General features: G+C 48.5%; 1 protein-coding gene across 1 annotated transcript in view; it reads right to left on the reverse strand.

Annotated features, from left to right (window-relative positions):
- The window catches only part of PLAA (phospholipase A2 activating protein), a 42,863-nt gene extending 40,684 nt beyond the window's left edge, over positions 1 to 2,179 (reverse strand). Inside the window, exon 1 of the mRNA XM_073667195.1 lies at positions 1,957 to 2,179. Coding sequence (XP_073523296.1) covers positions 1,957 to 2,105 — 149 coding nt within the window. The 5' untranslated portion in view covers positions 2,106 to 2,179. The remainder of the gene's footprint in view (positions 1 to 1,956) is intronic.
- Between the last annotated feature and the right edge of the window lie 10,280 nt (positions 2,180 to 12,459).

A 12,459-nucleotide genomic window follows, 5' to 3' on the forward strand; every position in this document is an offset into this window, starting at 1 on the left:
GCAGCTGCTTGGGATGTTTTGTATGGTTCTTGGTGGTGTAAGGCTTACATGCAGCTGTTTGGGATGTTTTGTATGGTTCTTGGTGGTGTAATGCTTACATGCAGCTGCTTGGGATGCTTTGTATGGTTCTTGGTGGTGTAAGGCTTACATGCAGCTGCTTGGGATGCTTTGCATGGTCCTTGGTGGTGTAAGGCTTACATGCAGCTGCTTGGGATGCTTTGTATGGTCCTTGGTGGTGTAAGGCTTACATGCAGCTGCTGGGGATGTTTTGTATGGTCCTTGGTGGTGTAAGGCTTACATGCAGCTGCTGGGGATGTTTTGTATGGTCCTTGGTGGTGTAAGGCTTACATGCAGCTGCTTGGGATGTTTTGTATGGTCCTTGGTGGTGTAAGGCTTACATGCAGCTGCTTGGGATGTTTTGTATGGTCCTTGGTGGTGTAAGGTTACATGCAGCTGCTTGGGATGTTTTGTATGGTTCTTGGTGGTGTAAGGCTTACATGCAGCTGCTTGGGATGTTTTGTATGGTTCTTGGTGGTGTAAGGCTTACATGCAGCTGCTTGGGATGTTTTGTATGGTTCTTGGTGGTGTAAGGCTTACATGCAGCTGCTTGGGATGTTTTGTATGGTTCTTGGTGGTGTAAGGCTTACATGCAGCTGCTTGGGATGTTTTGTATGGTCCTTGGTGGTGTAAGGCTTACATGCAGCTGCTTGGGATGTTTTGTATGGTCCTTGGTGGTGTAAGGCGTACATGCAGCTGCTTGGGATGTTTTGTATGGTCCTTGGTGGTGTAAGGCTTACATGCAGCTGCTTGGGATGTTTTGTATGGTTCTTGGTGGTGTAAGGCTTACATGCAGCTGCTTGGGATGTTTTGTATGGTCCTTGGTGGTGTAAGGCTTACATGCAGCAGCTTGGGATGTTTTGTATGGTCCTTGGTGGTGTAAGGCTTACATGCAGCAGCTTGGGATGTTTTGTATGGTTCTTGGTGGTGTAAGGCTTACATGCAGCTGCTTGGGATGTTTTGTATGGTCCTTGGTGGTGTAAGGCTTACATGCAGCAGCTTAGGATGTTTTGTATGGTTCTTGGTGGTGTAAGGCTTACATGCAGCTGCTTGGGATGTTTTGTATGGTCCTTGGTGGTGTAAGGCTTACATGCAGCTGCTTGGGATGTTTTGTATGGTCCTTGGTGGTGTAAGGCTTACATGCAGCTGCTTGGGATGTTTTGTATGGTTCTTGGTGGTGTAAGGCTTACATGCAGCAGCTTGGGATGTTTTGTATGGTCCTTGGTGGTGTAAGGCTTACATGCAGCTGCTTGGGATGTTTTGTATGGTCCTTGGTGGTGTAAGGCTTACATGCAGCAGCTTAGGATGTTTTGTATGGTTCTTGGTAGTGTAATGCTTACATGCACCTGCTCGGCCTTGGGAACCCTCGCCATGCTGCTGGCAGAGATCACATTTTGTGCTGTGTACTCAATGGCACACAGAGCGCTGGTGACAGGTGCACTTTGCTCCCAGCAGTCAGTGACCCCTCTGTAATGTTCCGTGGTCTGTCACATCATGGCTGCGGTTCCTTCCACTTTTCATTATTATCAATCATTTAGGGGCGAAGAAACGTGACTGACTACAGGGGTGGCACCCTATTATAGGAGCGGGCTGGGATCACTAGCTATCGTCACGTTAGTAAGGCAGCATGGCGGGGGGCAATGGGGTGAGCTGGACTCCGGTGATTGCGGTACACAGCTCGGTTACCTCCGCATTCCCATAGTGAATGGAGCGGTGGTGGTCCCAGTGTCTGGCATCACCCATCCCATAGGCAGGAGATGCCTTCTACACATAGCACCCTGTAGTGAGGCTGGCATCATCCTATAGAACCAGTAGTATCGGTGCACATGCCATCACCATGGTTACGGGGGTCCTTGCACACATTTAACACCTGATCTGCCTCCCCGGGGGGTCTCTCACCTGTTCGGCACCCACAGGCGTGCGCTCCTGTCACGTGATACGGAGACGAAGCCCTCACCTGGCGATAAGGGGCATGAGACCACCCCGCGGACATCCAGCTCGTGCCCGGGGATAGAGCAGCGCAGCCGGTAACAGCCGGCCTCCGCCATGACACAGCAGCCGCCGCACACAGCACGGAAATGATGCGGCCGGCGGAGGCCAATCCCGGGCAGCGTAGGAAGTGACGGAAGACACGGCCTCCTGTGGGGGGCAGGCTGCCTGTACATGGTGGTGTGCACTGCCCGGCCTCCTGTGGGGGGCAGGCTGCCTGTACATGGTGGTGTGCACTGCCCGGCCTCCTGTGGGGGGCAGGCTGCCTGTACATGGTGGTGTGCACTGCCCGGCCTCCTGTGGGGGGCAGGCTGCCTGTACATGGTGGTGTGCACTGCCCGGCCTCCTGTGGGGGGCAGGCTGCCTGTACATGGTGGTGTGCACTGCCCGGCCTCCTGTGGGGGGCAGGCTGCCTGTACACGGCTGTGTGCACTGCTCGGCCTCCTGTGGGGGGCAGGCTGCCTGTACGCGGCTGTGTGCACTGCTCGTCCTCCTGTGGGGGACAGGCTGCCTGTACGCGGCTGTGTGCACTGCTCGGCCTCCTGTGGGGGGCAGGCTGCCTGTAGGCGTTGTTGCGCCCGGCCTCCTGTGGGGGGCAGGCTGCCTGTAGGCGTTGGTGCGCCCGGCCTCCTGTGGGGGGCAGGCTGCCTGTAGGCGTTGGTGCGCCCGGCCTCCTCTGGGGGGCAGGCTGCCTGTGCGCGGCGTTGTGCACTGCTCGGCCTCCTGTGGGGGGCAGGCTGCCTGTACGTGGCGGTGCGCCCGGCCTCCTGTGGGGGGCAGGCTGCCTGTACACGGCGGTGCACCCGTACACCACACTGTTCTGGGCTCACACCGTGGTCCACTTGGTTTATTGGCAACATTTTCTTTTTACAGGTTTCATAACACAAATAAAAAAAAAAAATCACAATAATAAAATGTATTCCTGAAGTCAGGTACAAAAAGCCCAAACCTGGCATCAAAGTGGCCACCTGAGGGTGTTATAGAAAAGGTTAAATGACTGCACTGGTCTCACCGCACCATTACACAGACAGGGATGTCTTATCACATTTCGGTCACTCCAGCCTGGCCCAAACGGGTTCTGGGCATCATAGTCGGCAAATAGCCAATTTTCTCAGCTTTGAAGGGGTTAAATGACTTTGGGCCATTGACATAACCCCATCCATACACAGCAATGGCCCATATCAATATCAGTTCCTGGCATTAACCTGGTGTGGGCATGCGACCATTGTTTATTGATCTGAATATCTTGTGTTCTAAGCTTATTCCAAAAATATTAAGATTTCCCCTAATTATAGAAGAGGGGCTAATTTCATTATCGCTAGCGGTCAGTGGCGTACCACTATTAGCGGCAGGGACCATTGATTCAGGGGACCCGGTGCCAGTGCCCCATCTGCCCGGCATCACACATTTAAGTGCATCTGCATCATGGATGATGGAACAGAGAGCCGACAGCTCCCTCCTCTGTCATTCTCCCTGTGTGTCTGACGTCTCAGCGCAGCGGACACGATGATGTCACTACATCGCGCCAGCTGTGCCTATCTGTGCAGAGCTTCAGATCCCCCTCTGCAGATACCGGACTAGCCGAGGAGAGGTGAGTAGTTTTAATAAAAAAAAAAAAAAATCAACAAGGACTTTTTGGAGTTTATCATACTATTTAGAGGGCTATTTGGGGGGCCATCATACTATTTAGAGGGCTATGTGGAGGGACATCATACTATTTAGAGAGTATGAGGTAGCAACATATTATTTCGAGGATTATGTGGGGGCCACTAAATTATTGGAGGGCTATGTAGGGGCCAATAATACTGTTTAGATGGCTGTGTGGGGGCCATTATACAGTGTGGAGGGCTGTGTGGGGGCCATCATACAGTGTGGAGGGCTGTGTGGGGGCCATTATACAGTGTGGAGGCCAATATACTGTTTGGAGGGCTGTGTGAGGGCCATTATACTGCTTGGAGGGCGGTGTGAGGGCCATTATACTGTTTGGAGGGCTGTGTGGGGGCCTTTATACAGTGTGGATGGCTGTGTGAGGGCCATTATACTGTTTGGAGGGCTGTGTGAGGGCCATTATACTGTTTGGAGGGCTGTGGGGGGGCCTTTATACAGTGTGGAAGGCTGTGTGGGGCCACTAGACTGTTTAGGGGGCTGTGTGAAGGCCATTATACTGTTTGTAGGGCTTGGTGGGGGCCATTATGCAGTGTGGAGGGCTGTGGGTTTGGGCCATTTTACTGTTTGGAGGGCTGTGTGGGGTCCATTATACAGTGTGGAGAGTTGTGTGGGGGCCATTATAGTGTGGAGAGTTGTGTGGGGTCCATTATAATGTTTGGAGGGCTGTGTGAGGGCCATTATACAGTGTGGAGAGTTGTGTGGGGTCCATTATACTGTTTGGAGGGCTGTGTGGGGGCCATTATTTAGTGTGTTGGGGACTATGGGGGCCATCATATTGTGTTGGGATTACTGTGGGGGTATTATACTTTGCAGGGTGAGGTACTGTAGAATCATCATACTGTGCGTGTAGAGGGTACTGTGGAGGTCATCACTGTTGGGGTACCTACTGTGTTTGGGAGGCACATTTGTTGGCATCATACGTTATGGGGTCCATTAAAGGGATATCTTAGTGAGTGGGAACTCTAAGGGGCTTCAATACTTTGTAAAGGCTGCAAAGTTGTGAGATATGCTCTTCTGTGACCCTGCTGAATATAATTTGTATTTATTTTTTTGGGGGGGAAGGGCAATAAGGACTTTTGCTATGGGACCCCATGATCTCTATTTACGCCTCTGCTACTGCTATGGGTCCCCTTATTGGTTATTGGGGGTCCTATCAATATCCCAAGATTGAAGTGTTTGTGATCTTGCAGGCGCAGGACGCTATCCAGGAAATCGCGCCCTAAGATGCACACCGGTGAAAAAAGAAGTAGCGGAGACCCATGTCTTCTAACATGTTTCCGGCTACTGTTTTGTACCAGCCTGCGGCCCTGATGACGAGCGTACCGGAGGGTCTTTGATGGGAGAACCTTAGACAGGCTTACCTGTTGAAGATCCGGATACGACTGAGCGGCGCCCCTGCCTGGGGTCGGCAGCTCCAGCTCTGCACGTCAGTGAGAGAGCAGCTGTGGAACTGCGCCCCTGTCTGGGGTCGGCAGCTCCAGCTCTGCACGTCAGTGAGAGAGCAGCTGTGGAACTGCGCCCCTCTCTGGGGTCGGCAGCTCCAGCTCCATGCATCAGTGGAGAAGCTGCTGTGGAACTGCGCCCCTGCCTGGGGTCGCTACCTCCAGCTCTGCACATCAATGGGAGCACCTGTTGAGCTCTGCCCATGTCTGGGGTCAGCAGCTCCAGCTTTGATCGTCGCTCTATTGGAGGTGCCCCTGCCTGGGGTTGACTACCCCAGTATTGCTCATGCATGGCCGGATGGAGCGGAACAGGCCTGTGACTTGGTCCAGCCTCCGAATCCGTACAGCTGGTGGCGAGAGATCTTCGTGAATGTTTACCTTGTTTATGGGGCCCTTTCCTTGTTCGGCTATGTGCCCACGATGCAGAAATGCTCCGGATTTTTTCCTGAGCGTTTCTGCATCTCCCTGGCAGAAAAACGCATGCGGATTGTACATGCGTTTTTCCTGCCAGGGACATGCGGATGTGAAGCGTTCTTCACATGCATTTCCGTATGCGGGTTGACAAGCGCTTTCCTAGCGATTTTAGCATTACTTGGAAAGTGCTTGACAACTTGGTCACACTATATAAATCCATGCAACCGGCATGGATTTATATAGTGTGACCGTAAAGAATGTTAAAAAAAATGAATAAATAAATATATACTTACCTTCTGATGGCCCCCGGAGTCTTTATTCGATCTGTCCTGGCTTGCCGGCAGCTCGCGGTAAACTGAAGGACCTGCCGACGTCAGCGGTGGCGTGACCCGTCACATGACTAAATGACGTCAGCGCAGGTCCTTCAGTCCACCGCGATCTGCCGGCAAGCGAAGACAAGCACACCCCGGGCCGTCAGAAGGTAAGTATAATATTTATTTTTTATTTTATTCTTTTTTTTTTTTTTTTTTTTTTTTTTACAGGTACTATGGTACCCGGGTCCGGAGGAAAGTCTCCTCTCCTCCAGACCCGGATACCATCCGCACTTTGAAATGCATGGATTCCGCATGTACAGATACAGTGATGCTGAATCCAAGCGTTCCAATGCAAGTCAAGGGCGGCGAAAACGCAGCGCTTTCCGCAAAATAATTGGTAGTGCTGCGTTTTTTTCCGCAATGATAACCTGCAGCGGAAATTTGCACAGCACGTGCAGATTATCATTGGGGAACATGGCAGGCCTTCTACCAAGCGTTTTTTAAGCGTTTCTGCAGTGGAATTGCCGCTGCGGAAAAGCTTAAAAAATGCATTGTGGGCACACAGCCTCAGGCTATGTGCCCACGATGCAGAAATTCTCCGGATTTTTCCTGAGCGTTTCTGCATCTCCCTGGCAGAAAAAACGCATGCGGATTGTACATGCGTTTTTCCTGCCAGGGACATGTGGATGTGAAGCGTTCTTCACATGCATTTCCGCATGCGGGTTGTCAAGCGATTTTAGCATCACTTGGAAAGTGCTTGTCAACTTGGTCACACTATATAAATCCATGCAACCGGCATATATAGTGTGACCCGAGAGAATGTATAAAAATAAATATATACTTACCCTCCGATGGCTCGCGCTGTCTTGTTTCACTGTCCCGGCTGCCGGCAGCGGTACACTGAAGGACCTGCCGACGTCAGCGTCACGTGACCCGTCACATGACTGTGACGTCAGCGCAGGTCCTTCAGTCCACCGCGAACTGCCGGCATGAGAGGAAGAGCGCATCGGGGGCCACCAGAAGGTAAGTATATATTTATTTTTTATTTTATTCTTTTTTTTTTTTTTTTTACAGTTTTCTATGGTACCCGGGTCCAGAGGAGTGTCTCCTGTCCTCCACACCCGGGTACCATCCCCAAATTAGAACGCATGGAATGCGCATCTACATATACAGTGATGCGTAATCCATGCGTTCTAAGGCAAGTCAATGGCGGCGTAAATACAGCACTTCCGCAAAATAATTGGTAGTGCTTCGTTTTTTTCCGCAATGATAATCCTCAGCGGAATCTTCCGCTGCATGTGCACAGCCGCTGCGGAAATGCTTAAAAAACGCATCGTGAGCACACAGCCTCATGGTTACTAGGAAAGGCTGAAGGAAGTTGGCGTAAAACTCAAAAATGTGTGTGTGTGTGTGTGTGCGCTCTGTAAGACCCCATCTGTGCCAAGGGCCTCGTGCTTTAAATTTGGCTTCAGGACGGAAGCTGGACCTTAGACCTCTAGGATAAAATTAGCCACATGTCTGGGCCGCACAGAGCCTCATGATTGGGCTTCAGAATTTACCACAAAAATGAGCCTCTATCTGCTCAGTAAATGTTAAAGTAACACTCAGAGGTTTTTACTGTTGTCCTCCAGTCAGTTTACTCCATCCATAGGACGGCACATGGTGTTAATACAGCACATGGTCTCTGTGAAGGTCTGCTGTCCAGCTGCGTCTCATCAGTTGGCTCCTTTGGGTGGGGCTAGTCTGACAATTGAGATTTACCACCCAAAGGAAAGGTTTATCCTTCATTCAGATGGATTACTCTTTGAAATAAAAATATGAGCGCAGTTCCTCACAGTGCCTTATAAAGCCTCTTTGCGCTCCACAAAGAGCACATCATAGTGCTTCATAGCATAGCGCTTTATATCACATCATAGTGCCTCACAGCGCCTCATGGCACATCATAGCATAGCGCTTCATAGCACATCATAGTGCCTCATGGCACATCATAGCATAGTGCCTCATAGCATAGCGCTTTATAGCACATCATAGTGCCTCACAGCGCCTCATGGCATAGCATAGCGCCACATGGCACATCATAGCATAGCGCTTCATAGCACATCATAGTGCCTCATGGCACATCATAGCATAGTGCCTCATAGCATAGCGCTTTATAGCACATCATAGTGCCTCACAGCGCTTCATGGCATAGCATAGCGCCTCATGGCACATCATAGCATAGTGCTTCATAGCATAGCGCTTTATAGCACATCATAGTGCGTCATAGCATAGCGCTTCATAGCACATCATAGCGCCTCATGGCACATCGTAGTGCCTCATAGCATAGCGCTTCATGGCACATCATAGTGCCTCATGGCACATCATAGCGCTTCATAGCACATCATAGTGCCTCATAGCACATCTTAGTACCTCATAGCATAGCGCCTCATGGCACATCATAGCATAGTGTCTCATAGCACATCATGGCACATAATAGTGCCTCATGGCACATAATAGTGCCTCATGGCACATCATAGCACATCACAGTGCCTCATAGCACAGCGCTTCATAGCACATAATAGTGCCTCATAGGACTTCAGTGCCTCATAGCACATCATAGTGCCGTATAACGTCTCATAGTGCTTTATAATGCCTCATGGCATAGTGCCTCATAGCACTTCATAGCGCCTTATGGCTCTTCATAGCGCTTCATAGTGCCTTATGGTGCATTCAGAGTGCCGTATAGCGCCTGTTAGTACCTCATAGCGCTTCCCAGTGCCTTTTAGTACCTCATGGGGCCTCATAGTGTCTCTCGGTGCTTCAGGGTGCCCCTGTGCCTTGTAGTGCTTTATAGGGTGTCTGAGCCTTGTAGCGCCCCTGTGCCTCATAGTCCCTCTTTGTAAAGGTACTGCTTGCACTACTAAGTTTATGTCTGACAAAACCAAGTTCAGCGACTGTAAACTGTGCATGGCAAGCTTACCGAATTCAGGGGGAAAAATAGCCTAGCCTCTATTTTGAGACAGAGGGTGGCAGTATTCCTGGCTGGTGCTCAGCTGGCTCGGTGGAAGATTGGAGGCAGGTGACAATAAGAGCGCTTCCTTAGTTTTGCAGGTTAATAATAAACCTTGTAGGGTTTCACTCTTAAAGGTAGGAGGCATCATGTAGTGCTCATACTGCCATTGTGGGTTTGGTCCAATCAAGCGCAGTTTTATTGCTTTTTACAGGTTGCACAGAAGTCATAAACATTAATATTTCTGGTCTTCTCCAAGCTCTGACTAAATAGGACAGACCCTGGCTACTCAAATACAGCTCAGCTAACCCAGCAACCACTGATACTTTGTGGAGTTTGGCCTGTGTCTCTGATTAGCTCCAAGACACATACCGTCTGCTCTGCTTTCCAGCAGTCTGACTAAGGTGAATGCCTAGCCTGCTCTGGTGCTTAGCTCTCCAGGTGCCCTAATCAAGACCTGTAAAGCTATTATTTAACCCAGGCCTACCTGGGTTTGCTACAACCCGAATGGGCTGTACAGATTCCTGAGAGTTAGATCATTGGAAATGGACTCTATAAGACCTGCTAGTAAATCTGCAGTTCCAGATTGCGATATAGTAGTATAGGCATTTAAGGAGGTATACAATCAGGTTCCAATTCACATGAAACATCAAGTTTCCTGAGAATAGTTTTTGGCATATAATGAGGATTTAGGCTTTCAGTTTGTCTCCTTCCATTCAGATGTTAATGAGCCTTAAGGCTTTATGGCGAATTATAGTAGTTAGGACAACTCTCATATCGAAGGAAGCGGCATTGACAATAGTTTACCTCAACTATTTTGGGATTATGGGCAGATCCATCGAGCGCTGCAGAACTCACTGGGCAGTGAGTAAGAGTTGTGGTTTCCCAAGGTAGAATAAGGAGTCCTGCTATATGTCAAAATTAATAAGCAGTCTGGCCACAACTCTGAACAAGGCAATATTGCTGTTAATAACTCTAATCTCCTACATTCCAGTAGTAGCATGGTGACGGGTACACACCCGTGGGCTGCCTCTAAACACCCGGATCCTCTAACCAAAAGAAGCTTTAGGCAGTATATAAGAAAGCTCCATTCATCTATGCATGGTCACCATGTAAAGGTCTTGTCATACAACAGAGTAGCTTTATCTTACGTAAACCATTATGGAGGAACTCTGCCAAGATCCCTAATGACACTTATGTCTAATCAGTTCAGATGGCGAAGTCTCACCTTTTATCTTTAACAGCACCTCATATAAAGAGGAAGAGAATTGCGAGTGGACCTTTTTAGCTGTAGACTACTGGAACAGTATCCAACCTGCATTGAATAAGCAAGGAATGTGAAAGTGATTTTTGGATCTAGGCCCATTTTCAGTCCAAAGATGGCACCCTGGGAACTGAATCCAGTGCTTACGGCTCTAACAAGCCTTCGTTTGAACCCATGGATTCAGGGTCTTCACATTAAAGACTATTATCCCGGTGGCCCTGACTTCAGCATGGTAAGTTAGTGACATTCAAGCTTTGTCGGTTAATCCTGTTTCTATACAGATCCTAGAAGATGGGCCGGTTCCGGAGCTACCCGATCTTCCGAAGATGGCTTCCAATTTCCATAGAAGTCAGGAAATTGTGCACCCTACTTTCTGTGCTAATCTGGGGAATCCATGGCAGAACAATAAGAAAGCAGATGTCCCCATCAAGCATTTTGTAAGGTTGCAATTCAGTCTTCACCTTGCACCTTCTATAGACACTATAGGTTTGATCTGGGATCTTCTGCTGTCCTTTCCTTTAGGAAAACTGTTCTACAGGCTGTGGTCCCACCCTAACTTTAAAGTAAATCTCTCGTTGTGGTGCTGTCATGGGTGATAGGAAAACACTAAATTACTTACCGGTAATGTGATTTTCCTGAGCCCATGACAGCACCCTTATATTCCCTCCCATCACTGGTAGAAGTTGATCACTTCATATCCTTCGTGGTGTTTGATTCACGCGGTGTGTAGAAGGAAAAATCATGGGATATACAGTGGTGGCCAAAAGTATTGGCACCCCTGCAATTCTGTCAGATAATACTCTTTTTATTCCTGAAAATGATTGCAATCATAAATTCTTTGGTATTATTATCTTCATTTAATTTGTCTTCAATCAAAAAACACAAAGAATTGTCCTAAAGCCAAATTGGATACAATTCCACACCAAACCTAAAAAAAGGGGTGGACAAAAGTATTGGCACTGTTTGAAAAATCATGTGATGCTTCTCTAATTCTTGTAATTAACAGCACCTGTAACTTACCTGTGGCACCTAACAGGTGTTGGCAATAACTAAATCACACTTGCAGCCAGTTAACATGGATTAAAGTTGACTCAACCTCTGTCCTGTGTCCTTGAGTGTACCACATTGAGCATGGAGAAAAGAAAGAAGACCAAAGAACTTTCTGAGGACTTGAGAAACCAAATTGTGAAGAAGCATGAGCAATCTCAAGGCTACAAGTCCATCTCCAAAGACCTGAATGTTCCTGTGTCTTCCGTGCGCAGTGTCATCAAGAAGTTTAAAGCCCATGGCACTGTGGCTAACCTCCCTATATGTGGATGGAAAAGAAAAATTGACGAGAGATTTCAACGCAAGATTGTGCGGATGGTGGATAAAGAACCTCGACTAACATCCAAACAAGTTCAAGCTGCCCTGCAGTCCGAGGGTACAACAGTGTCAACCCGTATTATCCGTCGGCGTCTGAATGAAAAGGGACTGTATGGTAAGATACCCAGGAAGACCCCACTTCTTACCCCGAGACATAAAAAAGCCAGGCTGGAGTTTGCCACTTACCTGAGAAAGCCTAAAACGTTTTGGAAGAATGTTCTCTGGTCAGATGAGACAAAAGTAGAGCTTTTTGGAAAAAAGCATCAACATAGAGTGTACAGGAAAAAAAAAAGAGGCATTCAAAGAAAAGAACACGGTCCCTACAGTCAAACATGGCGGAGGTTCCCTGATGTTTTGGGGTTGCTTTGCTGCCTCTGGCACTGGACTGCTTGACCGTGTGCATGGCATTATGAAGTCTGAAGACTACCAACAAATTTTGCAGCATAATGTAGGGCCCAGTGTGAGAAAGCTGGGTCTCCCTCAGAGGTCATGGGTCTTCCAGCAGGACAATGACCCAAAACACACTTCCAAAAGCACTATAAAATGGTTTGAGAGAAAGCACTGGAGACTTCTAAGGTGGCCAGCAATGAGTCCAGACCTGAATCCCATAGGACACCTGTGGAGAGATCTCAAAATGGCAGTTTGGAGAAGGCACCCTTCAAATATCAGGGACCTGGAGCAGTTTGCCAAAGAAGAATGGTCTACAATTCCAGCAGAGCATTGTAAAAAACTCATTGATGGTTACCGGAAGCGGTTGTTCGCAGTTATTTTGGCTAAAGGTTGTGCAACCAAGTATTAGGCTGAGGGTGCTAATACTTTTGTCTGGCCCATTTTTGGAGTTTTGTGTGAAATGATCAATGATTTGATTTTTGCTTCATTCTCTTTTGTGTTTTTTCCTTGCAAGCAAATTAAATGAAGATAATATTACCAAAGAATTTGTGATTGCAATCATTTTCA

Source organism: Phyllobates terribilis, unplaced genomic scaffold (genome assembly GCF_046119375.1).
Source record: "Phyllobates terribilis strain yellow unplaced genomic scaffold, ASM4611937v1 Scaffold_1__5_contigs__length_1240528914, whole genome shotgun sequence".
Classification (NCBI taxonomy): domain Eukaryota; kingdom Metazoa; phylum Chordata; class Amphibia; order Anura; family Dendrobatidae; genus Phyllobates; species Phyllobates terribilis.